The sequence below is a fragment of the Alnus glutinosa genome, chromosome 7 (assembly GCF_958979055.1).
Source record: "Alnus glutinosa chromosome 7, dhAlnGlut1.1, whole genome shotgun sequence".
Taxonomy (NCBI): Eukaryota; Viridiplantae; Streptophyta; class Magnoliopsida; order Fagales; family Betulaceae; genus Alnus; species Alnus glutinosa.
This window is the reverse complement of record NC_084892.1, coordinates 6522979-6550692: the sequence shown is the minus strand read 5'-3', so window position 1 is coordinate 6550692 and position 27714 is coordinate 6522979. Positions and strand designations below refer to the sequence as shown.

Genomic DNA, 27714 nt, shown 5'->3' with positions numbered 1-27714 from the left:
AATTATAGGAGCCAAAGTTAAATTTACATGAATATAGTTTATTAAATATTCGAGTTTAATTTTGTGTTTACAACCGACTCTTTTATTAAGCAAATCGAATTCAAGCGCGGCCCTGGGTCTAATGCTTCACCCACTCCCCCAAAAGACTCCTCCAGAGTCCAAATGACACCCAACATCACACTCCCAAAACCCCCACAAAACCCTCTGAACCAACACAGCTTTGAACAAAACTACAGGCACGTTTGCAACCTCCTCCTCTCCCTAACGCACTCCAGGTCCCTCCCAAAGGGCCTTCAACTCCACGCTTACATCATCAAATCAGGCCTCCAAGCCATCCCTCTCCTATACCACCACCTCATCAACTTCTATTCCAAGTCCCAACTCCCCCTCCTTGCCCGCCAAGTTTTCGACGACGCCCCACGTAAGTCGTCCACCACTTGGAGCTCCGTTATCTCATCCTTTGCGCAGAATGAGCTTCCGTTACTTGCCCTCGACTTCTTTCGGCGAATGCTGGGTACTGAGGTTCGACCCGACGACCATATTTTACCGAGCGCGACCAAGTCGTGCGCGATTTTGTCGAGATGCGATGTTGGGCAGTCTGTGCATTGCCTTGCTGTGAAGACTGGTTATGAATTTGATGTGTTTGTGGGGAGCTCAATGGTTGACATGTATGCCAAGTGCGGAGAAATTGGATATGCTCGGAAGATGTTTGATGAAATGCCTGAGAAGAATGTGGTTTCCTGGAGTGGGATGATATATGGGTATTCTCAGTTGGGTGTGGATGAGGAGGCTTTGAGATTGTTTAAGCAAGCTTTGTTTGAAAATTTGGATGTCAATGATTTTACATTTTCGAGTGTTATACGGGTTTGTGGCAATTTGACGCTACTGGAATTGGGGAGGCAAATTCATGGGTTGTGCTTTAAGACATGCTTTGATAAGTCGGCCTTTGTAGGTAGTTCATTGGTTTCGTTGTACTCTAAGTGTGGAGTCATCGAGGGAGCTTATTTGGTATATGGCGAGATCCCCGTTAGGAATCTTGGTTTCTGGAATGCAATGCTAATAGCTTGTGCTCAGCATGTGCACACAGATAGAGCTTTTGAGCTGTTTAAAGAGATGGAAGGTTTAGGGATGAAGCCAAATTTCATCACTTTTTTGTGTATGCTTTATGCTTGTAGCCATGCGGGGTTAGTTGAAAAGGGCCAATTTTACTTTGAGCGAATGAAGGAGTATGGAATCGAGCCAGGTGATCAGCATTATACTTCCATGGTGGACTTGCTTGGCCGTGCTGGAAAATTGCAGGATGCAGTTTCGATTATTAAGGAAATGTCCATGGAGCCAACAGAATCTGTATGGGGAGCTTTATTGACCGGGTGTAGAATCCATGGGGATACTGAATTGGCAGCCTTTGCCGCTGATAAAGTCTTTGAGTTGGGTCCTGTGAGCCCAGGCATACACGTGCTACTGTCTAATGCTTACGCTGCTGCTGGAAGATATGAGGACGCAGCCAAAGCCAGGAAGATGCTAAGGGACCGCGGGAAGAAGAAGGAAACAGGTTTGAGCTGGGTTGAGGAAGGAAACAGAGTTCACACATTTGCTTCTGGGGATAGATCTAATGTGAAAACTAAAGAGATTTATCAGAAGTTGGAAGAACTAGGGGAGGAAATGGAGAGAGCTGGTTATGTTCCAGACACAAGTTTTGTGCTTCGAGAAGTGGATGGTGAAGAGAAAAAACGGGCAATTTGGGATCACAGTGAAAGACTAGCCATTGCATTTGGGCTCATTACCTTTCCGCCTCAAAGGCCAATCAGGGTTATGAAGAACTTGCGTGTTTGTGGTGATTGTCATACCGCAATCAAGTTTATGTCAAAGTGCACTGGACGAGTGATCATTGTGAGGGATAATAACCGGTTCCATAGATTTGAGGATGGTAAATGCACTTGTGGAGATTATTGGTGACAGGCAAACAATTACAGGATTTTTTTTTTTTTAAAAAAAAAAAAAATGACTTGGTACCCTTTTAGAGCAAGGCCGCTTCGTGACCCATTTTTGCGGAGTAAACTCCGGATACATGACTCCGCCCGTAAGAATCATGTATCGGTTGAGTGAAGACTAGAACAACGAATCTCGTAGTATTAACCAAATAAGTCAACCATTTGAGCTAACTCTGGTAAATGTTGTTTCTTTTTCGGTTGGAATACTTTTCCATTCTTTATTTGTCATCTTGTTGTCTATATCATTCTTTGGCCATTGAATCTTTTCAGATGGTCTCGCATCTCCATTTCTTCCATACACTATGAAATGGTTTCTCATGGGGTATCTTGACTCTTATCTTTTTGAATGGTCGAGCACAAGTTCCACCGACTGTATATCAAGAGTGTGTGGTCCAGCCATTTGTAGGTAAACATACAAGACCAAGATGCCATCTCTAATGAAAAAAAATAATAATAAAAGAAGAGAAGAAGAAGATGCCATTGCTTGTGAGGCCTCCTAGCCTAGATTGCCTGTACTATCATCTTAAAATGATTATTCAAGTTACAACTGAAGTTTCCTAAAATCACATACGAGAAAGTATTAGCTACATTTATGCTATTAATCTAGAACAACTAATCAAATTACAATTAGAACTTTCTGAAATTTCTTAAATTTTACCCTTCCCACTTAAATCTCTAATTCTGCCCACAATGGTGAGTATCAGAAGAGGTTTATAGACGTCTAGAGGATTTATTATTATTATTATTTTATTTTTTTAATATCATTTTTTTGGTCAGAGAAGTAGAGAGGATTCAAAGCTTGAAGCTTCTGGTACCAATAGAAAAGTAACTTGATCCAGTATCAATAGAGAAAAAAAGAGAAGCATGGTTGAATCAGAGAATCGCGAGGACTTGCTTGTATTATATAAAGACACCAAACCCCCTTTTTGACTGACAAAATAGGGCTTGTGAAATTGGTTTAATAAATTCTTCGTCTTGTTTCCCCATCCAAGGAAGGTTGTTCTAGCCAAAGAACAAGACAGATGCATGTGTAAGGTTCTGAGCTATTTTTGTTATTTAAATATACATATACATATTTGTTGGTCTTTATTTAAAAGAAATATATATATTTCAAATAATTTTTCCAACTTGCTTTATTAATATTTTAAAACTATAATCATTCTTAATTATATGCTAGACAATTCTTAAAATCGAAGTTGATTACAAAAATCCCCACGTGGTTGTCACTACAATTGTTTATTTTTTTGGGGTTTATTAAAGGTATGTTAAACCAATTTATTAAGTGATTTTGTACGCAATTATATATATATTTTTTAAGTCTTTTAATCTTTTATATTAAAACGGCAGTATTTTGTTTCTTGTTTAATGGTTACTTTGTTTCGACTTTCGTGCTTGTATAGTTGTATGGGACCCCGTGGGTGGCAGGCTTAGGAATTTCTTTGAAGGACTACAAATTATTTTTTAATAACGAAATCTAAAATTTATTTGTTGATTTTTTTTTTTTTTTTTTTTTTTTTTTTTTTTTTTTTTTAAATGTTGTGGTCAAGAAAACTCTTTTCCAAATACAAACCCGGACTACCGTTAATTTTGTTCAATACTGTGAGCCATTCAATTTAAGTGGTGCTTGTTCCAATATTGTTTTATCTATGTAATATTTAAAAAGTAATTTAATTAATCTTTTTATTTTGTACAAAAAAAAAACTCATAACTAATAATTTTCTTGTAACTAATAAAGATTTTGATACAAGAGATTAGTTTGCTCGAAGTAGATGGGTTAGCGGAAGATAAAAGTCATAGATAATATTTTATTGTAAGAATTTTATTTGTATTTATGACTATGTAACCTCATAGTATGTGTTTATGATTTTGCATAGCTTTATGTTTTGTGATGTAAGAGTTTTATGAGTTTTTTAGTCAATGAAATGTTCAAATATTTCGTTTAAAAAAAAATCAATTTCAATTTTCTGTATTAAATTATTGAATATAACTAAAAGAATAAATCATGTGAGAAAAATCCTAAACTCCTATAGTATTCAAACAAGTCAATATATAGAAAATGAATAAAATTTTCTTTTTCTTTTTCTTTTCTTTTAAAAATAGGATTTAAAAAATTATTATTAAAATAATAATAATAAATTATTTTTATAATTTTCAATTATTTTTTTGTTTTTTTTAAATATCATTTTTTTTTTCGTTATTTATTTAATTAATTTTTGAAAACATAATTTTTTAAATTTTAAATTTTTATTATTTTTTAAGGACATTTTTGTCTTATTAAAAAATTTTATGATATTTTTATCTTTTTGTTAGTTTTAAGAAATATATTGATATTTTTTTAATAGTTTGAGCAATTATATTAACATAATTGATAGTTTGAAAAATACTCTCACAATTAAATGATAGTTTGAATAGATTATTTGTTCTTTTCCAAAAAAAAAAATAATAATAATATCTTCAAACTTTCGTTAAATGGGTGCCATTGTAATCAAATTTTAATGTCTGATGTCTCTGTCAGTCTGTCTGTCCGAAGCCAGAATATTTATAATTATTGCTGGGTGTTCGGAACTGAGGGAGGTTGATTGCAGGATTCGACTATCTGGGGTAAGACGCTTAGCTCTCTCTGAAATGGAATATCCACCCACCATTACAATTTACTTCCCAATTAAGCATTCTTCATTTCATTCAAATGAGCTGAATTTCTGGGAAGCCACTTTACTTGGTTCTTGTGTGTTCTTGATATGAATCTCTCCTTCCTAAACGCTCAGAAAGAAAGAAACAAAAAATAGAATCTTTCTTTCTGAGGCAGACGATATTTGATTCCATATACTGGAGGTGTAAGGGCCATTCGGGTCGTGATGGCCTTGGAGGCCGTTTCATGTGGGTGGAAAAGCTTGGGAAAGATGCCCCTCTTTCTGTTCTTCAAAGACACAAGGTGGGATATTCATTGGTTATATCTTGATTCTTATGTTCCTAGTGTAGTAAGCTTTTTTGGGTTATTGTCTGGGCACTGCCACTGGCCACTGGTGTTGTTATAGCAGTTGTCGTTTTTATATAAAACATTGTTGGTTTATATTTTTTCTTTATTTAAACTGATAGTTAATCTCATTGAGAAATTCCCAATCATAGGTGTTTGATTCAATCAAATATGAAGTATGGTCTTCTTACCTACCGATATGACTGAAGTGTAAAACTACTTTCTTTTTTTTGCCTGTCCATCAGGCACTTTGTTTTCTTTTATTTGAGTTCTTAACTGATTTAATTTTCTTTTGGCTGAGAAATTGATTTAAATGTTCAACTTGCAACTTTCAATGGCATTTTCAGGAATGTATTCAGAAACGATGAGCTGGGCAAGGAAATAATGCAGATTGCCCTCCCATCAGCGCTGGCTTTAACAGCAGACCCTATTGCTTCTCTAATAGACACAGCATTCATTGGCCATATAGGTTTATGCTTATTTCAGAAAGCATTTGCATTGTGTTTTGTCATAGTTTCTACTTCTGTTCAAGTTGTTGAATCTTATGTTAAGGATGATGCTATGCATCTTAGGTGAAGATTTTGGAAGTCTCTTACTTACGTATTAGACCAGTTCTTAGTATTATATTTTTGTAGGATGTATTGCCTTACCGTCTGGAGAAGGTTAGCTGATTTATGTGCATATGTATCAATTTTAGGGAAATGCTCTACTTCCCAAATTTTTATCCCTAAAAGTGATTCCCAAATGATGTGTCATCATCCTATGTGGTGATGACACATTTCCTCAAATGATAGATCACATGAGATTATGACACATCATTTGGGAACCAAATTTTGGGGAAAAAAAAATTGGGATGTGTAGCACTTCTCTCAATTTTATTGTGATTGGGTACTGTCCATTGACTCATTTTCTCCTTATATGTGCATGGTGTCATTAGTTCTTTTTTCGATGAATGAATTTCTATTAACACCAAACAAAGAAGTACAATACACTAGCAGAAACCTGCTAAATCCCCAAGGCCATTAGGCCTCACAACAATCAGCAAACCCATCCCCAACGAACTACCAACAACAAAGCCTATCTCAGTGCAACAAAGAGCAGTACCACTATACAAAGATACTGCTCCAAACAATCAGCCTATACAAACAAAGAACGACCCAGAACCCTATACAAACAAAGGAACAACTTATCTGTACTAAGCTTCCTCCTTCTGCTATCCAGCAGCTATACACATGCAGCATACGCCCAGATTGAACAGCAGCAGAGCCAACATAAAGCAGTGAAGCTTCCAGCAAAATAATCATCAAGCAGTGAAGCTTACAGCCAACAGTCAACCAGACTTGGATCAGAACAGAAGTTGGGATATCCCAATTAGCACAAAGAGCCATATTCTCCCCATTACCATTAAATTGGCCCATCCATAGAATTCTAGTTCTAACCTCCCAACAAATCTTTTGAATCATTTCCCCATAGATTAAAGAGTTCCCAAATCTGACATCATTTCTCTGCCTCCATATATGGTATATCACTGAGCCCCAAGCCAAATCTACAAATAATTGCTTTTAGGCTCTTTCCCCTCCGTTCTTTCACTCCCTTACTTAGAATATCTTCCCATAGGAATATTATCCTGATTATGTTTCTTCATGATAGCTTGCCAAATTCTCTTGCGATATCCACAGCCAAAAAACAAATGATCCCGGCATTCAATACAACCTCTACAAAACATAACTTCTCCTTTTGCTCCCCAATTCAGAATTCTATCTCCAGTAGAAAGGCTGTACTTGATAGCCAACCAAAGAATAAAAGAGTGTTTTGGAATGGCTAATGAAAACCAAACCAAACTCCACCAAGCAACTATTGGTAGCTTTTCTCTTAGTGCCTCCCAAGTTCCTCTACTTGAATAGATATTGGAATTTCAAGCCATCCATATAGGAGTGTCTCGGCCCCCAATTGAATCAAATGAAGGCTTCTCTGAATCTTAACCAAAGCCTCAGATCTGGCAGGTAACCAATTCCAATTGCTACCTCTAATAACACTTGAAAGCTTAGCATCAAGTTTACTTCTAGCATCATAAACAACTCTGTACCTATGGTCCTATATAGGTCATAGAGAGTTCCATCCGGATGCCATAAATCCAACCAAAGGAAAATGTTGCTACCATCACCAACCCTAACCTTCAAGAAGGTTTTAGCGACTTCTCTAAGTTTAAGGATTTTCCTCCAACTCCAAGTAGCTTCTTGAGGCATTTTGATCAACCAAAAACATTTTCCTTTTAATTCTTGTCCAACAGTTACAGATATGCTTAATACGTGCTGTGACAAGTTCCTCAACTATAATTTTTATCACTAGATCAATCATCAGGCTGTTGAAAGTTGTGGCATTATATTACTGTTTGGTTCTGGTCTTGATCATCAGGCTATTATTCATATAGGTCCTGTGGAGCTTGCTGCTGTCGGAGTTTCTATTGCTGTTTTCAATCAAGTATCAAAGGTAGCAATATTCCCACTTGTCAGTGTCACAACCTCTTTTGTAGCTGAGGAAGATGCTACTGAAAGATTAAATACTGAAGCAGATGACAATGAAATTGGAGCAGATCACAATGGAGTAATCAACAAGGGTTATGCTCTACTCAATCAGGAGATTGAAATGGCAGAGCAGTTACCACTAGTTGGTGTGCTTTTTCTCTTCTTCCTCTTCTTATGTTTGTTTGAATACATGTTAAAAATAATTGCTATCTTAGGAGTTCCAATATACTTGAAGTTTTTCTTTTTCCTCCCCTGTGAAGTTTCTGGATTATTCTGTTGCCTATTAACGTGTTATGGCTTTTGTCTTATTTTACAACCAGAGTCTATGCACAAGTCGTACAGGAAAACAAATGACAGAAGGCATAATCCATCAGCTTCAACAGCATTGGTTATTGCTAGCCTGCTTGGGCTCATACAAGCTTTGTTCCTCATATTTTCCGCTAAACCACTACTGAACTACATGGGTATAGATTCTGTAAGTTTTCTCTTGTTAGTGCTAGAACCACTTGACTTTTATGCTAGTCGTTTCTCAAAGCCTGTGTGTTTCTAATTCTATAAATGGAATACCTTGACCCTTTTATGCCAATGGAATTTATATGTTTTTTTTTCCGTATAGATTAATGCTAATAAGTAAATGGGACATATGATAACTCATTGTTTTTTCTTACTTTTGACCACTCTGACGACTAACTTGGGTTTGGACTAACTATCTTGCAAATATCATTTGAGCACTGAGCACATATCCAAAGATCCTTATAGAAGAGCTTCCTTAAAACTTGTAGGATATCTCGCCTGATCATTTTCTTTGTTCTTGCTGTGCTAGCAGTTTTAGTTTCAGGACAATGTTAAATAAAAGTATATGCAGCAGGCCTTTACTATGGGGCATTGCTATTGAATACGAAAAGCTTTCAGTTTTTTCTTGAAATCAACCAATAAAAAGCTGTACTATGTTCATCATATTTTGATACCATTGACAAATGATCGGTAATTTTTACACAAGTTATTTATAGGACTGCGCTAGAATGGCTGTTAATTAAAAGGATAACTATTGTAGCCCTTAATTACACCATAAACTAGGAGATAAAGTAATATCGATTCTCAAGCAGGTCCCACGCATGACATAATCCATCCCCCAAAATTCATGGTAAACAAGAGCCTTTCACATCATTTTATTTTGACTTTCATGTGAGAGTTTGCCTTATTAATATTGTTGTGGAAGGTATTCCGATTCTTTATTGGAGTGTTGATGCGAAGACATACACTAATTGCTAGCTAAAAATGATTGGATATATTTGTAAGTCATAACGTAATTGTTGTAGCATTGCAATGACATGATATTGCTCCTTGAAGTTCACCTGTTGAATTCTTTTCCCCCAGAAGTTGAAAATTTTGACGCCTCTATGTTTTAAAAAGGCTCCCAATCCCTCTAGCCTCCATTTTTTTTTTTTTCCAATGTTCATATTGCTACAATCTACATATAATGACTGTGGTACAATTCTGTTCCTGTAGAATTCTCCCATGCTAAAACCAGCCCAACAATACCTGACATTGAGGTCTCTTGGTGCTCCAGCGGTTCTTCTCTCTCTGGCTATGCAAGGGGTTTTTAGAGGATTTAAGGACACAAAAACTCCTTTGTATGCTACCAGTAAGTTCCCATTTGATTGGGTTTTTTCGCATTTCCATCAACTTTGATGTGGAGTTAGCAAATCAACAGAACTTGTTAGTCTGTATTTGGATGTCCAATGGAAATAATCAAATAAAGACACTTTGTTGTTGTTGTTTATGATTTGAAACACGCATCCTTTAATTAAAAATGAGGCAGCCTTTGTTCCCACTATTGCGGTTTAGGATTTGAAACATGTATCCCTTTAATTAAAAATGAGTCACCTTTGTTCCCGTGGGATATCATTTTGAGGATCTGTGTCAGGATCCCCTTTACAGAATATCAATATCTTTGGTGCCTTTAAGTCCAAGACAGGGGGTTGGATTTGTGCTATCGATAATTGTGCAAAATTGAACTAGCAGAAGGAAGTTTAAGTAGTTGCAAAGCTAGTATTTAGCTATTTTATGCTTACAAATAAATAAACTTAATTGTATTTAATTACTCATTGAAGTGCTTTTTTAAATAAAATCTTGATATAATCGGATACTAGTTGTCTTCTCTTTGCTAAAAAGAAAAAAAAAAAAATATATATATATATATATATATATATATATATATATATATTCCATGTTTGGCATTTTGAATTGCAGCTAAGTCTTATCCATTAGTTTGTTTATGACTGTAGTGGTGGGAGATGTAGCAAACATCATTCTAGACCCGATATTTATTTTCATGCTCCGAATGGGGGTTAGTGGAGCGGCCATTGCCCATGTTATTTCTCAGTAAGTGTTACCTTTGCACTAATTAATTTTCCATATTTCCTGCCTGACTCGGGCCAGGTTGTCTTGATATCCTAGGTCTTTCCACTGCTATTTTTCACTTGGGATCTGACCGTTATAGGTACTTAATCGCCCTGATTCTCTTGTGGAGATTAATGAAAGAAGTCGATCTCTTACCTCCAACTATCAACGATCTACAATTTGGCCGGTTTCTTAGAAATGGTGAGGGGCTCCATATTTTCTTCAGTAACTTTTCTGCCACAAAACCATTATCAGAGCTCAAAATAAGAATCCACGTCTTTGGTACTTTTTACCCCAAATTGGTGGTTTTTTACAACATATCTGACCAGCCATTCTGCATGTACTTTTTAGTACATGACCTTTAGAGACTATAGGGAATAATGTTTTTATGTTAAATGGAGAGAGTTAATGAAATGGTGTAAGCCAGAACTTGATTACATGGACTTATTAATAGATGATGAAAGGAACCAAGAACTAGTCTGTTTGCATAAACTCTGGACTGTAAAATATATGTATTTACCATCTGAAACTCCAGTTGTAATTTATCCTCAAGAAATAGGTGGTTAAATGTTATTTCATCCAATGTTGCCTTTTATTGGCGCTTGGTCTTTCTGTTTTCTTGTATCCATCTCTGTTACCAACTTATCATGGCATTCCAAATCCTTTAGTGTCAACTTTGAACAATGTGTGCAAATGCATGTGTGCTTGGAACACACATACATCAATGAGAAAGTTCAAAGAAAGTTTTATGGTGGATTTGTGAATGTCTCTGATATCTTTTTGAGGGTTGGCCCTCTTCTTAGTTGGTGTGATGACATCACAAAACATTAGAACTTTCTTCAATAACTTGCCATTGAAACTATTCATGTAAGGATACAAATTGTATCAGACAAATTACAAAACCTGCAACATCTCTCAATAGTTGACCCTTAAAATTCACACGTCTGTGCAAGTTATGTCACAGGATTCATGTAAGAATACAAGTTATATAGGACTACCAACTATTTAGGTGAAAAGTAAAAGACCTATATATGCTTCTCTATATTGGGTCTCAGTGCATGTTTCATTTAATTTGCTAGGTATTTTTCATCACATATCAGTTTCTTTTATCTGTGGACTCGTATGCTCTTAATTTATGATTCTTAATGTACTTTTTTAAGTTTTTTTTTTTTTTTTTTAAATGTTGATCTGAACTTCTCAAGTTAGGTGTTCTTTCCTTCCCCATGTATCATCTTCGATATCCTTCTCAATCAATTTCTAATCGTTACTGGTCTATAATGGTCATACACTATCCTTGTTGATCGGTGTGTAACATATTTTATTTTCCTGTGTTTGGATACAGGATTTATGTTATTGGTGAGGGTCATAGCTGTAACATTCTGTGTGACCCTAGCAGCATCATTGGCTGCAAGGCAGGGAACAACATCAATGGCTGCATTTCAGGTTTGCCTACAGATTTGGCTGGCAACCTCTTTGCTTGCTGATGGGTTGGCTGTTGCTGGACAAGTAAGATGCACATTTTTTCAGTCAAATTCAAGTACATCTACCACCATCACGTTTCCACATTTGTATACAATAGACCCGTGGTCAACTTGTCAAGGGACAGAAAATTGTATGAAATAAATCAATAGACAATACCTTAAACAACATCCAAGTAGACCTGTGGTCGACTTGTCAACGTTTCCTCATATCCTCTTCAAGATCATATTCTGAGCGCTATTCACAGAATGGTCCATCAAGACAAAGTACAAAGTTGGTCAATACAACAACAAAATTAAGAAGAAAACTAATGCAAATATAAAAGAAAGATATATAAGAAGAATGATACATAAATCTTATAATGTTACATTCTTTCCAGGGAGGTTAGTGGAAGCCTCAAAGGAGGTTGTTCAACAACTAGAAGGGTTCCTTATTTGTATTCTGTGTTGATGTACATTGGTTCCTTTCATAGCTTTGGGGTTTTGTGGGGTGCCTTAACTTTGTCTGCCTTTATATTTCCTAGAAGTCATCATTTAACCAAAAAAAAAAAAAGAAGAAAAAAGAACAACTTCTGTTTCTTCTTAGCTATGACCTCTGAACCTGTCAGAAGCATCTTATAATCATACGGCTCAGAGTATTTTCTTAGAAGTTGAACTGTCTCTTAAGCATGTACTGAGATGTGTCTTTACTGGCTCTGCGCAACTTCATTTCTTATCATCTTTAACTCTATCCAGAAGCATTGACTGTAGCAACAACTTTTTTTCAGGCAATCCTTGCAAGTTCATTTGCAAAGAAGGATTACGACAAGGTCAAGGCCACTGCTTCTCGTGTACTGCAGGTCTGCTGATTTTTAAGATTTAAGTATTTTTTATGTGGCTTTTCGTATTCTGTGTTGCTTATGGTTCTGTAATGCAGTTGGGCTTGGTTCTGGGGCTAGTGCTCTCAGTCATCCTTGTAGTTGTATTACAATTTGCGTCCAGATTATTTACAAAGGACATCAATGTTCTGCAACTCATAGGTCTAAGCATCCCGGTATTCCCTCCCTTCCTCCCTTCTTGAACCACAATAATGTTCTTTTCCAGTTTAACATGATTCCCAATAATTTTAGTTGTTCTTGTTATCTAGTTTGTTGCAGTGACTCAACCTATCAATGCTTTGGCATTTGTTTTTGATGGAATCAACTATGGAGCTTCAGATTTTGCATATTCTGCGTACTCAATGGCAAGTCTGCCAAACACTTCGATGCATCCACTGATTTTTTTTTTCTTTTTCCTAAAAGCTTAGTTTGGTTTCTTACAATGAAAAAAGAAGAACATTTTTAAATCTTTCAACCACTATCGAATATCCAACCGGTTGAAAGATTCTACCACTGATACTTTCCTTTTATCAACAGATTTATCCATGCAAGTCTCTCATATAATTTCCATTCCCCCTTGTCCCCAGGTTTTGGTGGCATTGGTGAGTATAGCCTGCTTATTTATGCTATCCTCAAGTCAAGGCTTTATTGGTCTCTGGATTGCTTTGTCTATCTATATGACTTTGCGCGCATTTGCTGGCTTTTGGAGGTAACTTCTTTTGTAGGAAGAGTGTTACATCCCTCATTTTATATATCTCATTTTTTTTCCCTGAAAATGAGTGGCTTTTACCTTTTTGTTAAGTTTGAAAATCACTGTTTGTTAATGTTTTTAGAGGGTACTTTCTTTTTTGAAAAAAATGTTCTGATGTGATATAAATGTGAAAGTAGTTTTGACCGTTTTGTATTTTGAGTTGTTTGTTAATGTTTTTGTTTTGAAAAGAGAAAACAAAAGAAAGAAGGAAAAGATGTTATCAAACAACAACTCTTTGAGCTTTGTTCAATTCCTTTCTTCTTGCAATGGTTCTAACCAGGACCATCTGAAAATATAATGGAGATCAGATTACCTCAATATTCAGGCTTCTACTTTTGCAGGATAGGGACTGGAACGGGGCCTTGGAGATTTTTAAGGGGCTAATTGCTGCCTAAAAATGTTTGTACAGTATTTATTTGTTTTCCCTCTTCCAAATATTGGTGCCCTGTCTTTCTTCTAAGGTCAACAGGAAAAGATGAACAATTGTTAAGGGATGGCACATGTATCAGCATTTCTGTGACCCTGTGTTATTTCCTACCTTGACGGGGACAAATGCAATTCTCTCTCTCATTCATGGAAAATTGTGCAAGCAAGGCTTATACAAGTAGGGTAAAACTTGGGATAAATATGGAAAGTTGCCTCAAACTTGCTTGAGTGAATGTCGACCGAATTTTCGGTTTGAGCATGACACTAGTTCGCTCAAGCGAGAGTCACATGGAGGGTCAAGCAAACTCTCGATTTGAGCACCACATGTGTTCAATCTAGTGGGAGTCGAGCTTATATCGAGCGAGTCTATAGTACTTCATTCAAAATGTTCACTCGAGCATAGATCGAGCTAGGGTTGCATGAGTTTTCATAAACTTGAATTCTTGAACCATAACTCAAGCACTAGAAATTACAATCCAAATACCTCATGTTTTGACACAGGAGCTTACATAGGTATGAAAGGGGAAACTACACTTAGTCCCTTCAATCTATCCCCCCATTTGTAATGTCTCCCCTAATCTTTCAATTGATTTTTTTTTTTTTTTTTTTGGAAATAATAGATCTGATTTCATTCCTAAAACCAATAGAGCAAAAACGCTCTACAGAAAACAAAGTCCTAGACTCTAAGGATAGAGTCTCCCAGAAACACATCGGAAAACAAACTAGCCATACATCTAAAATTTCTTCATAGCATTCTCCATGTTGGAATTTTACAAAAACTGTTGTCCTCAAAACTCGAGAAGAAATTGCTCATGTATGATCACGTCTTCTGCAATTACGCTCGATCTTCCTGAGGAAGTTAGAACAGTTTCCTTTGCCACATAACCGTTGTTGCCTCCTCTGCCTGTCATCATAGGCTTGACCAGCTGGCTGTCGTTACTTCATGCCGCCTAGTAGGAATACCCTCTGGACAAACCTTGGGATTATACCACACTGGAACAAAACCGATTTCACTCAAGTAGGCTTTATGGCAATCTTACCCACAATACAAACTACAAACGTAAAAATGATCTCAAAATGAGAAAAATCACAACAAAGATAGAAATCTATTTCTCAATCTTAGAACAGGACAAGAAAAAGTGAAAAACTACTGATTCTAAAAGCAAGTACCCAAAACACTATGGGAGTGCTTCCCTCCTCCCTAAAAAACGAGGCTTTTGTCTATCTCTTTGGTAGTTTTTGCTTTCCTTACTCGTTAATCAATTACCAACAACTAAATCTTTTAATTGATTTAGTGTACCATACAAATCTATCATTGGATTTGCAATGTTCTCGTTTTACCTTCAACACACTCATGGTGCGGCCGTGGGTAAATTGCCTTTTTAATTATTATTATTATTTTTAAGAATATTTTTGTCTTTTTGAAAGGTAAAAAGGGGACATTGCAACCCATTTGATAAATCGATAGGTTACATTAACCAAATTAAAACATTGGATGAGAGATATTGTAAATTAGGCAGTAGTAGTAACATGATAGATCGACGGAATAAGTGTAATTTCTCAAAGGGATTTACTATTAATGGTGAGGCTAGTTAACCTAATGAGTGAGAAGGAGAGAATATGAGTATTATTCTGTAACCTAAATTAGAGAGGTGAAGGTAAGTAAAGCCATTTCACTATCATAGATGACGTGGTATGTCACATAACTATATCATAATTATATCGGTTAGATTTAGCAGTAGAAAGGTGAGTCATAAATACACTGTGCAGGGATATTAAATTATTCAAATTAAAAGTAGAGGTACCAAATTGACACGAACATTAAATTTCAATTGTGATATTTCTATTTTTTTTTTTTTTTAAAAAAAAAAAATCTAAATTAATTTATTAAAATTACATGCAGAGTGGTAATTTAGTCATTGTAAATTTAGCAAAGCATACTTTGCTTGGAATACATTTTTTTTTTTTTTTTTTTTTTTTATCTCACCAAGAATGGGTTTTGTTTTTGAGGGCCAATAATTTTGAACAGAGTTATTTATTTTGGTTTCTGACCTTATAATGGGTCTGTCCTTGTTTGGTGTCTTAGTTTTAACCTCCACACCAACTTCCTACCCCATCCTTTATGGTTTTTGTGAAAGTTCTGATGTCATAATTATGTGAGTTCCATTTTTGAAGGAAGAGAATGCAAACCCGGGATGGATTATTTCACGGGTAAAGTTTTCTTTCAAACTGGATTGAAAAAAAAAATTCAATACATTCTATTGAACTGACATTTGCACAGTTGCACTAAGAATATATGAAAATCACAAACTCTAAAGACAGATGTCAGTTTAATAGACTAGGTCGAAAGAATTTACTCTTAACACAATTTAAAGCTTGTAATATTAAAGGACAGAAATTTCTTATAAACCGGTTTGTAAGAAATTTCATACAACTCACACATAAGAATGACATGTGTCATCTAAGCATGTGAGAATCATATGTTCTTTTTATTTATGCTATTAAAAAAAATGTGAGAAGCACATGCTATTAAAACAATGACAGAAATTTCTTACAACTCACATATAAGATTGACATATATCCCTTGGCATGTGAAAATCACATGTTATTTAAATAGCATGTGCTTCTTATATGCTTTTTTAATAGTATTAATAAAAAAACATGTGATTTTCACATGTTTGAACTTTGAAGGACACATGTCATTTTTATATGTGGGTTGTAGGAAATTTTTTACAAACTAGTTTGTATGAAATTTTTGTTCTTAAAACAATTTGTGCTTCTCATATGTCAATGGACACATGTCAATTTTAGATATGGTTTGCATGAAATTTTTTACAAACCAATTTGTAGGAAATTTCTGTCCAATAAGTTACTACTTTTCAATGCAAATAATTCCATTTAGACAGCTCGACAACTATCGAAAGAAATTTGAATTTCTTTGATTATGGTTTGAAAAAAATAAATAAATAAATAAAGCATAAAAGCTTCCACACAAAATGGTCATGAAGATGGCAACATCCAGAAAGGGAAAGCTCAAAAATGACAAAGACAAACTAATTTGGCATGAGTTTGAGCACCATAATTTAACACTAAATTGCATGAAGAACACTAAAACCTACCATCTAACACCATACAAGCCAATAGATTTCGACTCCTCCAAGGCATTTTCCACGCAAAGATTACCATGCCTTTCCAAGGGCAAGGTGTGAGGCAGATGGTTTGAAGGACATTCAAAATTGCCTAATTTTGAAAATCTACTAACCCCATATGGCCATGCATAAGCAATTACAATCAAAACTTTCCTAATTTTATAAACCGCTATCTTTTAATTATAAGCTCCAGTACGTTAAAAACTCTTATATATACTCGTTATCACGACTTTAATTTGTATCCCGTGTCTGTGCGCACAGGACACAAGTTAAGAGTACCACACGTCTATAATTATTTACGATGCACTTTCAGCTTATATTATATGTACAGAGGACATGACATAAGCTATTTGTTACTCTCTTGTATGAGCAATATTATCATATAGATAAACAAATTTTTACAAAAAAGTTGTAAAATAATGTATGGCATGGTTGGCGCACCAAGTATGCAAGTTGAATCCCTTGGTGATAAAGCTTCCATGTTGTACAATAGTTTAATTTGTATGATTGAATTATATAAATGAACATTTTGTTTTTCGGATATAGAGGGCCTATTTGAAATTTAAAAAGAGTTCCAAAGAAAGAAAACAAAAAAGTAAAAGAGGGAGATTCTATTTTGTCAATATTAAAATGAACCGCTATCCTAAAAACTTAAGCCAATAAGAAACGGTAAATTTAATCATTTAATTAATATTCTAATATTTGTCTTCAATTGTAGACGTAAACTCCCGCTCAGCAAGTAAAGTCCAACACACACATAGAATATTTAACATAAACGTAGGGTTTATTCGAAATCAGGACCCTCTCGACTATATCCTCTTAAAATCACAACCATCCAAAAAGCTTAAACAATTATTATTATTTTTTATTTTTTGGGAGTGAGTGGGGAAAAGATGAAGAACAACTAGTATGTGTCGACCAATTTCTTTATGATAAAAGAATAATACCCAAAGAGAATTTTTTGCCCAACTTTTCTCTCTTGCTGTTTATTTTTCTACATAGAAGTCCAAATCAATCATCTTCAACAACCAAGTGAAGTGTAGGATGACACCAATTTACTAGTCAGCATTCAGTAGGACTTGTTTTTGCCACTTTAGCAGTAAGCCATGCATCTGTCAAAGGACCATTAAATATTGTCATGTTATATTTACATTTATTTTTATTTTTTTTTCCTGGATTTCTTATGTATTTCTCCTCCTCTCCAAATTATTTTCTAGGATTTGATAGTGGAACCTTGAAAAGACTAGAAAATTGGCCTCTCAACCGAAGGCACCGAAAGGTGAGTAGGAGTGAGCTTCACTGCTTAAAGCTTTTTATTGTAAAGATCCAAGAGGAAAATATTGGCAAATAAAGAAGTGATAAAAACTTTTCATCCCAGCTGAGCAGCTCCCTCTTTAATTACTTTCCCTGTCTATATATATATATATATATTCACAGACGCATGCAACAAGAAGAAAAGGCAAAATATATGCCATCATTTTCGTATCATCTTTCAACAGAATATAGAATGAATGAAAGCACCCATCAAAATCGTTGCATCAAAGAACCCGCCATTTCGTGTTGTTCTGTCTTACCCACTTTTCCCATTTACTCTATCTTTTTCCCCTGCCTTTTTCTTTTCTTTAATTCCTCTATTCTCGTGCAAAATAAAAATAAAAAACCTGAAATCTTATAAATTAACGTGACAATTTATATGGATCTTAACCGATTATGTTTTTTTACAATTTTTTTTAAAAAAAATTAGATGCTTAAATTACGCAATTTAAGCTGTTTTTATGCATTAAAACGCTTGAAAAATTCTACATTTTAAAAATGTGGCATGTTATCGAGACTGTCTGAAAGAATTTCTCTCCCATAAGACTTCATTTTCACTTTTGCAGAGACATTTTCGCTTCATAAGATCAAAATATAATTTTTGCCTCAAAACTTTTTTACAAAATAGAAAGCAAGAACTTGATGAGAATATAGTCAATTCACAACTGTAATATGCTACTTTTTTAATATTTCACATTTTTCAAATATTTCGATGCCTAAAAATAATTAAAATTACATGATTTCAGAATCTAAAATTTCTTTAAAATTAGAGAGAATTCTAATCCGACACTTGACACATTAACCACTTAAAAGAGGCACTTACAAACTCTAATACTCCTATAGCATACCACACAACATTTGCCACATCAGCTACTTATACTTTTTACAATAAATTCCTAATAAATTGATGCGTCAATTCATGTAGCACTTACTACGTCGGCCTTGGCAATCCACATAATACATACTACGTTCCCAAATATTTTCCGCCCAAAATACACTGTATCAAGATAAAAGAACCTTTGGTTGCTCTCGCTTTCTAAGAAAGTCTCCTAAACAAAATACGAAGCAAAGGGTATTTTTCTTTTTCTTTTTTGTTCAAGAAGCAAAGGATTTTATTTTATGTCTAAAACGATATGCATAAATAAAGAAAGAGATATGTTAGACTTAAAACCTCTATTCATCTCCATACAATTAAGTTTTAAATCTATCATTAAATTTATAAGATCTAATGTGAATTCCATAAATCTAATAGTAAATTTGAAAAGAATATGAATAGAGAATAAATTTGTATCATTTTTCATAAAAATATATATATATATATATATATAGCGGCGGGGTGGATTCTCGACGACCATTACATCACGATTGAGCTGTTAGTATCATCTTTCGTCATTCAGATTTAAAGTTCTCTTTCTTAACCCTTCAACAACCAGGTCAGCATCCTCTTCATTTTGAAGAACACGCAACAAAAACAGAATCTAACCCCCCCCCCCCCCCAACTTCTCCTTTTCTTCAATTCCTTTGTGTAATAGAGACAACGATTTTCGATAGATCACGCCCAATGATACCCACGTGAGGATAGAATGTGATAGGCATCAAATCGAAGAATAAGACTCCATTGTTATCTCTTCGAAGTAAGATCTCCCAGCCATTTGAAGAGTCAACCTCAGAATCCGATTTATTCTATACAGAGAACCCATATTAATAGCATTTTCCCCATCCACCTTCATTCCACACAACCCCACTGATAGGATTTGGAATCCACCACTCTACACCGGGGGGGTCCCAGGCCATCCGGATTAGCCACTGAGAGATAGCGTGATTAACAAAATGAAACCCACAAACGAAAAAGAAAATAAAAAGGCAACTACATAGAAAGAAGTAAAAAGGTAATAATTAATGGAGTAACAAAGCAGTAAGCTTTAGCTGAATGTTGCATCATTATAATAGAATCATCACATCTCCATAAGCCTATCGGTTCCCATTTACTGGAACCCTAGTTATTGCTTCCAAGACACATCAGAAAACAACATCCTCTGCTCTAACCCCAAAAAATTGGACCGGACCATACAGTGTACAGAAGTGAACTTAAGATCTGAGTTTCATTCTAACTGAACATGGTGCTCTTGATGGGAAAAAAATAACAGTTATATAAACCTAAAATTTGAAAATATTGGACGCCAAAAACCAAAAACACCTAGACTGGGTTCACTTTTCTGAATGTTGTAACCCAGAGGGATTCTCACCCTATCTAACTTCTATTGTAATGAATGGTGAAAATGAATCTTCTTTTCTCTTTTTTTCGAACTTTCTCCCTGGATTTCTTCCTTTGTTACTGTTACTTCTCACACTCACCGCCAACAAAATCTGGAAAAGGCATATGTTATTTACCAAAACCTTTCTGTTGTTAACTACCTCAGGACTCAGCGAAAATGATTTCAATTCTGCTGAGCCACAAGATTATCAAGCTGCATTTTTTCAAGCCAAGCTCCCAACACAGCGTGATCCACCGATTCAATTTGGGGATTCGTATTCGAACCCTCGTTGGAGGATGCGGTAGCTGAAACACCTGAGACATGTGTTCCTAGCTTTTCTTTGACATCAGTTGGAGATTCTTTGACAAGTGACTGAACCCATGATAGATCTGGCTCCTCTCCATTGTTCCCAAGCTCAAATGATGACGACCTGCGGAGCTTACCAAATTCATCTGTACTAACAGCCCAATCTGGCTTCCCACTGGAGGATCCCCATTTTGACCAAGAATTTACAGGGGACCCAACAATGGAAGCAGAGCTGGAGCCAAGTTCGCGCGAGCTGAGGCTGCGAAACTGTTGCTGCTTCTCAAGTTGAGCAAACATGGAAACCCGAGAACTCATTGGCGAGATAGGTTCCACATTTCGGGGAGACATCCTCCCTGAGGATGGAACTCCAAAAGAGGCCTGCAATAAAGGGTGATCAACATTTTTAGGGGAGAAGTTTGTATTGATAGGTGACAACATGCTCTGCTGCTGGTGCTGAAATTGATTGAGAACTGCTGATTTGTGTGTTGGGGAGAAAACGGCTGAAGCCAAGGCTTGATCAGAATACCGAGGAGATAAGCTCTCAGCAGAAAATAGATCATCAAGATTTGAAGGGGTTAAGGTTTTAAACCGACCAGAACGGTTCAAAGAATTAGAATTCATAGATGGTTGAGAGAGACAAGATTCATTGAAGAGCTGCTGTTGTGGCATATCAAAATCTGGCAACATATCAAAGTCCTCTGCAGGAATGTCTCTTGCATTAAGGGAAGATCTCAAGCGACTGGATTGAAAATTGCTTCCTGGTAGATGCAAGGCTGGGACATTTGGTTGGGGCCATGCTGAGTGTGACATGCCATTAGCTGATGGAGACATGGGTGGAGTGAATGGTGTAGGTGACATGACAGATACCGATGAAGGGGAGCCAGGTAGGAGGCTCATGGCTGCAGCAAAATCCATGGCAGTGGCACCAAAAGTACTTGAGCGAGGAGAGGGAACAGCAGAACCAGTAGAGACATATAATGGACGGAGTTCCTCAGAGGTGTGAGCAAAAAAGCAGACTCTCCTCGCACAATTGGTACCATCCTTGCAAAGCCGGGTTCGGTATTGAGCAGGGTGCAGCCAGCACTCAAAAACCCCATGAGCATATTCACACATATCTCCACGTCTACAAGCCCCCTTCCGAAAATCAGGACAAGGGACACAGCTGTAATGGTACTTCCTTGGATCCCTTCTTCGAGCATTTTCCCCTGGATGAACAAACGGGCACTCAGTCCAATCATGAGAGTAGGCACGCGAACAAGGGCGCACCTTGAATGAATACATTCGGAATTCATCAGTTGAATAGATGCTGTTCTTGATATCAGGGAGAGATGGGTCAACAGGGTATTCTTTCTTCTCTGATGCAGAAGAAACGGGGAGATGATCCCTAAACTTCATCTTTGTTGGTGAAGAAGTAAAATCTGAAGCAGATGGGGACCCGTCCTCTGGGGAAGATGAAAGAGGTGGAGAATTCGAACTCAAATTGCTTGTTAATACGGTCAGATTGTGTTCAATGTCAGAACCATTAGTTTTAAGGAGTTCTTCCAGATTCGATTTGATATCTTGGAGCTTTGGGGAAACAACGATAACATCAATAGGACAGTGACCATTGGCATCTACCAAGTTCGGATTGGCTCCTGACGCTAAAAGCAATTTTACAGCATCATCAGCATTTACAGCCCCACCTGAGGCAGCACAGTGAAGGGCAGTGCATTTATCAAGACTGCAGGGCCTATTGACATCAGCATCTGACAAAGAAAGGATCAGCTTCATGACATCAATGCTGCCATATGTAGCAGCAACCATCAGAGGAGTTCTATGCTCATTAACCATCTGCTTTGAGCCCTTCTTCCGACCATACCATAGACCAATCTCATCAATACAGGAAGGATCACGCTCAATCGATCTTTTGAAGCCCTCAATGTCATTGTTAGCGGCAAGTTCAAGCAAACTTGCAAAAGTATCTTCCGTTTGAACAGTCAAGTGGTTCATTTCTATGTTGGAGGGTCTACTTTTGTAATGGAAATAGGAACTGATCCCGGAGACAATCTGGGTTTTAAGGACTCTGATCCACAGCACATACTTTCATTTGCAAGACATCTGAAAACAAATATTAACAACCATAAGAATCAAAGTTACGATTAGCATTAATTCAATCCAATAAGCTCCAATATATAATAGATATATCTGTACGTGAAATCTAAAGAGTAAACCACTTGAAAATGCTATGTTAGGCTTTCACTAGGTATGAAAAAAATTGAATCAGAATCACAAGAAACCAACAGATCTACGATTAGACCTGTAAGAGTCTGTGGATGTGTGTATGAGGATAGGCGGAAAATAGCGTTTAAATATACAAACCAGTTGTAGATGAGGACTCTGTACCAGTTTTGGACAGTGAAACAATTTAATGAAAAAGAATAAATTTGAACATTTTTAAGACAAAAATAAGGTAATCAGATTTAAGTTAGATAATCTGGGATATGCAGATTATGATTTTAATTACATACCGAACTCATGCTATAAATGATTTTCAACCAAAAGGATAACAGGGCAAGAAAAACATTCAACCAGGGTACAATAGAGCGCAGAAAATTCAGTGGGTATACTTTTCATGGTGAGTTAGAGAACATCTGAATCCCGGTTCAGAATTTTCTTGATATATTTGATTTAGATTCTCCAAACGATGAGATATGATATACAAATTTACTTACAGTAGAGTTGACCTAAAAATTGCTTCTTTTTTTCCCCTAGTTTCTTACAACCGGTATATTCTCATGAATTGAAACGAAAGACTACTCCAAAAACAATAGTGAGAAAATGTTCTATATTTGGCTTCTGAGAAATGGTAAGACAAGTAAAGAAATTGAATTTTTGTAAGGGGGATGAACAAAGAGAATAAATTTCAATTCTTGTGCTTTTCATTGTTTAGGACCCAAGACCAAAAACAATGTTTAAAGTAAATAAAACAACCAAAAAGACTAATTAATATCCTCTATCAACTCCCCGTTTTCTAGGCAACCAGGCAGAGGTCAAACACCAAAAAAAAAAAATCAGAATAAAAGAAAAATAATCCATCGGACGGTGAGGATCAAAGCAACAATCGCAGCGATCTTCGTGCAGGTTATCCAACAGTCATTATCTCCGACAAATTTTTATTAAAAGAAAAAAAAAAAAAAAAAAAAAAAAAAAAAAAAAAAAAGAAAGAAAGAAAGAAAGAAAGAAAAGAAAAAAGACATTTAGAAATAGAAGAGGAAAAAGAAAAAAAAAATTTACGAGTAATGAAAAAGCATGTAAGAAACAACAATCACAATCATAGCAGCCAATAAAATCATATAGTTTTGAAGCGCCGTAGCACGGATCAGACGCACATGAACTCTGATTCGAAGCAAATCTTTAACTACTTAGCCAAAACTTTGAAAGTTCGCGAAACCCAAAACAAGGAAATCTCTCTTTAAAAGAATCCTCCTCCATGTGATCAGACACTTTTCCTTACCACACGGATTCAGACTCTGATAGAGAGAGCGATCGAGTACAGGAACAGCAAGCCAAGTCCAAAAGCAATCTAAGAGTGTAGAGGTTCCGGTCAGAGCGAATCTTACCAGTTTTTTCTTCCTTTCCAGTGACGGAAGTAAAGCAAACGCCATTGAGTTGAGTTGTGAAGCAGATCTAAGAGCTTGGATAGTGAGTGTTTGAAGTCCGAGAAAATCTGCGGGAAAATTTATCGGAGCAAGGAAGTTATGAGGAAAAGCAGAGAGAGACGCAGAGAGCTGCTAGTTCTTTCTTCTTTCATCTCCAATTCCAATGTTCGGCTTCTTTCTTGGGAAAAAAATTAATTAATTAATTAAACTAATTTTTAAAAGAGGTTAAGTTATATTGGATTTTTTTTTTATATTATATATATATTGGGTTTGATTATATCGCCCATCCTATCGGAACAAGAGAAAATCAAAATCAAAATAAAAAAAAAGCAAACGCACTGAGCACGGGTTTGGATATTCCTGTGCAGTACCTTCTACTTTTTAATTCGTCAATAGCATCACGCCACGTAATAAGATGAGGCTAAATAGGTCATTCTGACATAGGTGTCTGGATACACACGCAATTGCGGGCTGATGTGGCAAGGACTCGTTGCACCGTTGGTTGTTACGTAGAATACAAAGGGACTACACGAACCGGACACTCTTGTAATAATTTAACCCCGTCGCTGGGTCAAATTCTATGGAAATTCAACCTAAATTCACTCCAGATGAATGTTAAATTTTGAAAGGTAGCAATCCAGTGCATCCTCGTTACAGTTTTAACCTGCAACCCAGTGTCTTAGCCCATTTTCATTTCCAAAGAGACAGACTAGCCCATGACAGCGAATAGATTGCTGACACGTTAGCCTGAGCTCGTTGTCCTGACAAGCAGGTGGAATTAAATTAATTAATTAACGCAATCCACACACACTTTGGAAGTCCCTGGAAACCGGTGTGGAAGGTGAAAAGGTACGAGGAGCGGGGTAGGGTGACCGGAGGAGCAGGTCAGAGCGCGCTCGTGCGCGAGGGATCGAATAAACTGGATTAGAATAAGGTCCTGGCGTCCGCGAATCAGAGAGATCGGAACCGTTGGTTTTAAGTGTACGGGAGCGGACCTGAGCCGCAATTCAACTGTGGTTAATTGTGGCGTCAAATCACAAAGAGGGAGGGGGGGGGGAGAAAAAGCGTGGAGCACCAACGACACAGAAAACGGTGAAATGATTGTTTAATTAAAAAAAGAAAAAGAAAAATAATATTGACATATTCAGGGGAAAAAAAAAACCTTTGCAGCCGCCCCAGTTGACTAAAAAAAAAAGTGAAAGAAAATAAATTGTATTAAAACGTGGGGGTGTTGAGGTTGTGCATCATGCTCGGGACCAAAGACTGTGGGTCAGATGGGGGAATTATATGTTTGGATAAGATTAGCCATTTCCACAACCTGCCCGATATTTGTTCGATTTAGTGATTCGAACTCGATTTCCATGGTGCAGAAATTAGTTTATTATTGTAAAAATTTGTTTTATTAGTAAATACTACATATTTGACTCACTCACTCAACAAAGCTTCGTAGAGACTCGTAAGTTTAGTTCGTTTAAAACTCGATCAAATCACTTGCTTTATTTATTATAAAACATTTTTTGATAATAAACATATAATATACTAACTAAATAAATATAGTATTATATATTAATTATAATACTTTAATAATAAAGTTTAGTACGTTAAAATAACATAATAAGTTATTAATAGTTGGTATATAATAATTTAACAATCGCATAAATGAGTCGGTATTAAAATTTTAAAGTTCAGTTTGACTCGACTGGATTAGAAGCCTAGATAAGATGGACCACGGACGGTCGGATTATAGAGAGATTTGGGGCAATCTGAGACGCGTGTATGAACATTCAGGGTCAAGAAAGGAAAGGGAAAAGTTTACGTAGGATTGGATTCTGGCTTCTGTGGGTTTAAGACAGTGCGGTGCCTCGTTCATGTCTTGTTCGATCAAATGGAGTGTAAAGTTCAACTAGTTTGTTGCTTTCATGCTGGCCTCTATATGCTCTTTTTCTTGTCTTGTTCTTTCTTTCATAAATAATGCATAAATAGAAAATTGAAATTCTAGTTGTCTTTTTTTTTTTTCCCTTTTTTTTTTTCCACTACTTTCTTTCTTTCTTTCTTTTTTTCGTATAAAGTAGTATTATTTTAAGTGATTTCTCATAATATTCAATTAAATGTAACGTGAGATTCCTTCAAAAAAAAAAATGTAATGTGAGATATTAAGGCAGTTTTTGATATGATGGCACAAGATTTTGAAAAATCTTTTAGGGTATCTTCTAAAACAATAAATATCAACAAATGAGCTTGTTGGAATGCTAGCCGGTTCCACTTTGATGCTTTAGTCAATCTTTGGGAGAATTTGTACCAAGTTTTTATCATTAATAAATCATCTGAATAACACCTGGTGGTGTGCACCTATTTATAGGTGGGACTTCAACCGTCGATTCCTAATAGAGTGTGAACTGACTCCCTGATTCCCATGGATTATCTTGGGATACCCGGGATCCGTACAGTCCGGGTACCTATGGATTTGATGTTTCGAGATATTCTCGACTTCTTGAGGATTATTTTTGGCTGGGCTTTAGCTTTTGTTTCTTAATGGGCTCCAACTAAACTATTAAGGTAGCTGGCCTTTTTTTAGAATTAATATATATAAATTATAGAAATTTCCTACAAATCAGTTTGTAGGAAATTTCATACAACCCATATATAAGATTGACATGTGTTCCTACAAATCAGTTTTTATTTTTTAATAGCATTAATAAAAAAACATGCGATTCTCACATGCCAAGGGACACATGTCAATCTTATATGCGGGTTGTATGAAATTTCTGCCTATATATAAATGGGCTTCCATGAATTAAATAAGCTCATCTACTAACTATTGAAAATATTTTACAACATAAGATAAATATAATAAATAAATATGAAAGAGTAACATTATTCACCACAATTCCCATTATTTTATTTATTTAAGTGTGTTTCCTTCTAGTAATTTGGTGAAAAAATCGATTTTTTTTTTCTTTCTATTTTGTTTCGAACTTTCGAAAAGACTAGGAGTTGTTATACGTTTAGACTAATTAGATAAGAAGTTGATCTCATTCACTGTTTTGATTTTTCACTTGATTATGTGCTAGAAGTTGCCCATTCTATCTCTATCCTGCCCAACATTGTGCACAACCTTGATGTGAAGGGGCTTTTTCCTACATTCTCCCATGTTTCAACATTTCGAAAATCAAATAATTTCACTAACCAAAATATATATATATATGAGAGGTTTGATGGAGCTTCAATAAAAATTAGACTATTCATAAATAAATTTACTACATTTAAACTAATATTTACATTTGCATAGTTAAAGTGATGAAATTACTATTAGAAGAGGTTTTATTCTAATGTTTCGATAACGGGTACAATAATTATAAAGTTCGAATTTGAATTTTTAATATTCTTAAATTTAATACTTTGTGTTAATTATTGTGAAAGGAAAACATTAAAATAATAATAAATAAATAAAAAAAAAAAAAAAAAAAAAAACTAATGTAGATGGTCTATGCTGTTATATTGATAGATTTATCGATTCAAACATTTAGTTAGAGTATTTCCAATAGAATAGGCAAATGGTTCGTAATAGTCAAATTTGTTAATTTGATTATTATAAGCCATTTTTTGTCTCCAACAGAATAGACAAAATAAATTTTTTCCTTCTAGTG

At 35.7% G+C, this 27714-nt stretch overlaps 2 protein-coding genes across 2 annotated transcripts; one reads left to right on the top strand and one right to left on the bottom strand.

Moving 5' to 3' along the window:
- The first annotated feature begins 118 nt into the window (after positions 1-118).
- LOC133873188 (putative pentatricopeptide repeat-containing protein At5g52630) lies at positions 119-13560 on the top strand. The gene is made up of 15 exons (XM_062310919.1): positions 119-1952; positions 4566-4592; positions 4798-4923; positions 5313-5434; positions 7397-7636; positions 7811-7965; positions 9000-9135; positions 9779-9875; positions 9994-10094; positions 11236-11399; positions 12139-12210; positions 12288-12404; positions 12498-12593; positions 12816-12937; positions 13321-13560. The coding sequence occupies exons 1-15, from the start codon at positions 163-165 to the stop codon at positions 13361-13363; spliced, it is 3408 nt and encodes a 1135-aa protein (XP_062166903.1). The 5' UTR covers positions 119-162; the 3' UTR covers positions 13364-13560.
- A 6186-nt stretch (positions 13561-19746) lies between these two features.
- LOC133872566 (zinc finger CCCH domain-containing protein 30) lies at positions 19747-24245 on the bottom strand. The gene is made up of 2 exons (XM_062310127.1): positions 24029-24245; positions 19747-22526 (listed from the first exon to the last, which is right to left on the bottom strand). Exon 2 carries the CDS (start codon positions 22416-22418, stop codon positions 20307-20309), a length of 2112 nt encoding a protein of 703 aa, XP_062166111.1. The 5' UTR covers positions 22419-22526; positions 24029-24245; the 3' UTR covers positions 19747-20306.
- Positions 24246-27714: the final 3469 nt, after the last annotated feature.

Bases quoted from the DNA above. Each gene is read 5' to 3' on its own strand.
- LOC133873188 (XM_062310919.1), top strand. From the start codon at position 163: ATGACACCCAACATCACACTCCCAAAACCCCCACAAAACCCTCTGAAC. The intron at 1,953-4,565 runs GTGACAGGCAAA...GAACTGAGGGAG, and splicing joins TGCACTTGTGGAGATTATTG to GTTGATTGCAGGATTCGACT. The intron at 7,966-8,999 runs GTAAGTTTTCTC...CTGTTCCTGTAG, and splicing joins ACTACATGGGTATAGATTCT to AATTCTCCCATGCTAAAACC.
- LOC133872566 (XM_062310127.1), bottom strand. From the start codon at position 22,418: ATGAACCACTTGACTGTTCAAACGGAAGATACTTTTGCAAGTTTGCTT.